The 1,596-nt window shown below is 38.3% G+C and overlaps 1 protein-coding gene across 1 annotated transcript in view; it reads left to right on the top strand.

Annotated features, from left to right (window-relative positions):
• Positions 1-1,596, top strand: part of LOC108690661 (transmembrane protein 132C) — a 104,390-nt gene that overhangs the window by 100,569 nt on the left and 2,225 nt on the right. Inside the window, exon 8 of the mRNA XM_018198056.1 lies at positions 434-870. Coding sequence (XP_018053545.1) covers positions 434-870 — 437 coding nt within the window. The remainder of the gene's footprint in view (positions 1-433; positions 871-1,596) is intronic.

The raw sequence follows: 1,596 nt of genomic DNA, 5'->3' as shown, positions 1-1,596 counted from the left end.
TTACGAACAATGAAAAATTTGATCAAAGAAAAGTTAAATGCAAATTTCTTAATCCTGACAATATAAAGATAATTTTAAATCCAAATGAAGAATTAGAAAACCTTGGGACACCTTTTAAATAATATAATAATTATATAATTCTTTTTCTTCCTCATATCTCCAAGTAGTTCGAAAAATTGAGATTACTTGTATATTGTGCATAGTGTAATGTCAAGTCGCTACACATCAAAATTCAATTGTGATGCCAAAAATATAGACGCACATTCAGTATCCTCACGAACTTTGCATATCCGACATAGCATGTCTAGCCGCTGTCTAGCTGGAAGCATCAAGGGAAGAAAGATTTTCTCAGCGGCTCTCTAACTCAGCACAAGTATCCCATCTCACACTGTCCTCTCTCTCTCTTTCTCTCTCTTTGTTTTTCTGTGCAAAGGGTTACCGCTGAAAGACGAGAAAGACGGGCACGAGCACGAGCCTTTGGTGCAGGCACGGCAGCATCGCACGGCTATAGCTAATGGCATGTCTTCAGGGGGTATGGGCGGCGTCGGCGTGCGTCATCACGGCGTCGGGGCGCGGATGAGCCCGCTCGAGATCGGGATGTACGTGCTGCTCGCGGCGTTCTGCTTCGCGATCGTTGTCTTTGTCGTCTCCTGCGTGGTGTACGCCAGCAAGTTCAAGCCCCAACCACCGGACTCTCCGCTGACCGGCGCGGCCATCCCGGTGCTTTCTGGCGCGGGTGCGAGGGCTCGCGCTGCCGCAAACCAGCTGGCATCTGGCAGACGACCGCCACGCGAATCGACCACCAACGCACACGATTGGGTATGGCTAGGTAGAGCGACTCTCGAACGAGCTGCCTGCGGTCCGCAACAGGTACGCATGTCGGTGTGAATTTAATGATTTGTGAGTGAAACTATTAATGAAGCCATTCGATAATCATTACCTATTAAAACTAATTTCGAAATTCTCAAATGGCCTGATAGTTAATTGCACCGTTAGATGTAATTATGTGTTAGTCTGTTATTTAAATTTAAAATTTAAATCAATGAGACCAGAATATCGCAGTTATCAGGTTTATTCGAAGAAAGAAAATGTTTTTTTCTAATCGCAAGTTTGTTTGATTGTATAGACGATTTTAGTAAGATATATACATTATTTTGTAAATAAATATATAGAATGACATTTCTTCTAATAGTAGTTAAGTTTTGAAATATATTAATTCATATTTATTGATCTTATTTTATTTATGTCACGATTCCATTTACTATCTATTTCTCAACAAATAACTGTAATAATATTTCTCATATTATTAATTAATATATTAATTTCTTTACTTCTTTCAACATAAGTATCAAATATTTATCAATAAGAATCTTATTTTAGACCATGAGAAACATGTGAGAACACAATCAATACTAGAAGTCAATTTACAATAAATTTATTTATAGTTTTTCAGCACATTAATATCTTTCTAATGTGTTGCCTGATTGAGCATCAAATTATTAAAAAATTGCTTGTCAATTTAATTGCGTTTAGAAGGCCGGAAAACCAATTCACTCGAAAAGCAATTCGAATGATTACAAATATGGTATATACGCA

The sequence above is a fragment of the Atta colombica genome, unplaced genomic scaffold, assembly GCF_001594045.1.
Source record: "Atta colombica isolate Treedump-2 unplaced genomic scaffold, Acol1.0 scaffold348, whole genome shotgun sequence".
NCBI classification, from domain to species: domain Eukaryota; kingdom Metazoa; phylum Arthropoda; class Insecta; order Hymenoptera; family Formicidae; genus Atta; species Atta colombica.
The sequence above is the reverse complement of the archived record's forward strand: the minus strand, read 5'-3'. Positions and strand labels throughout refer to the sequence as shown.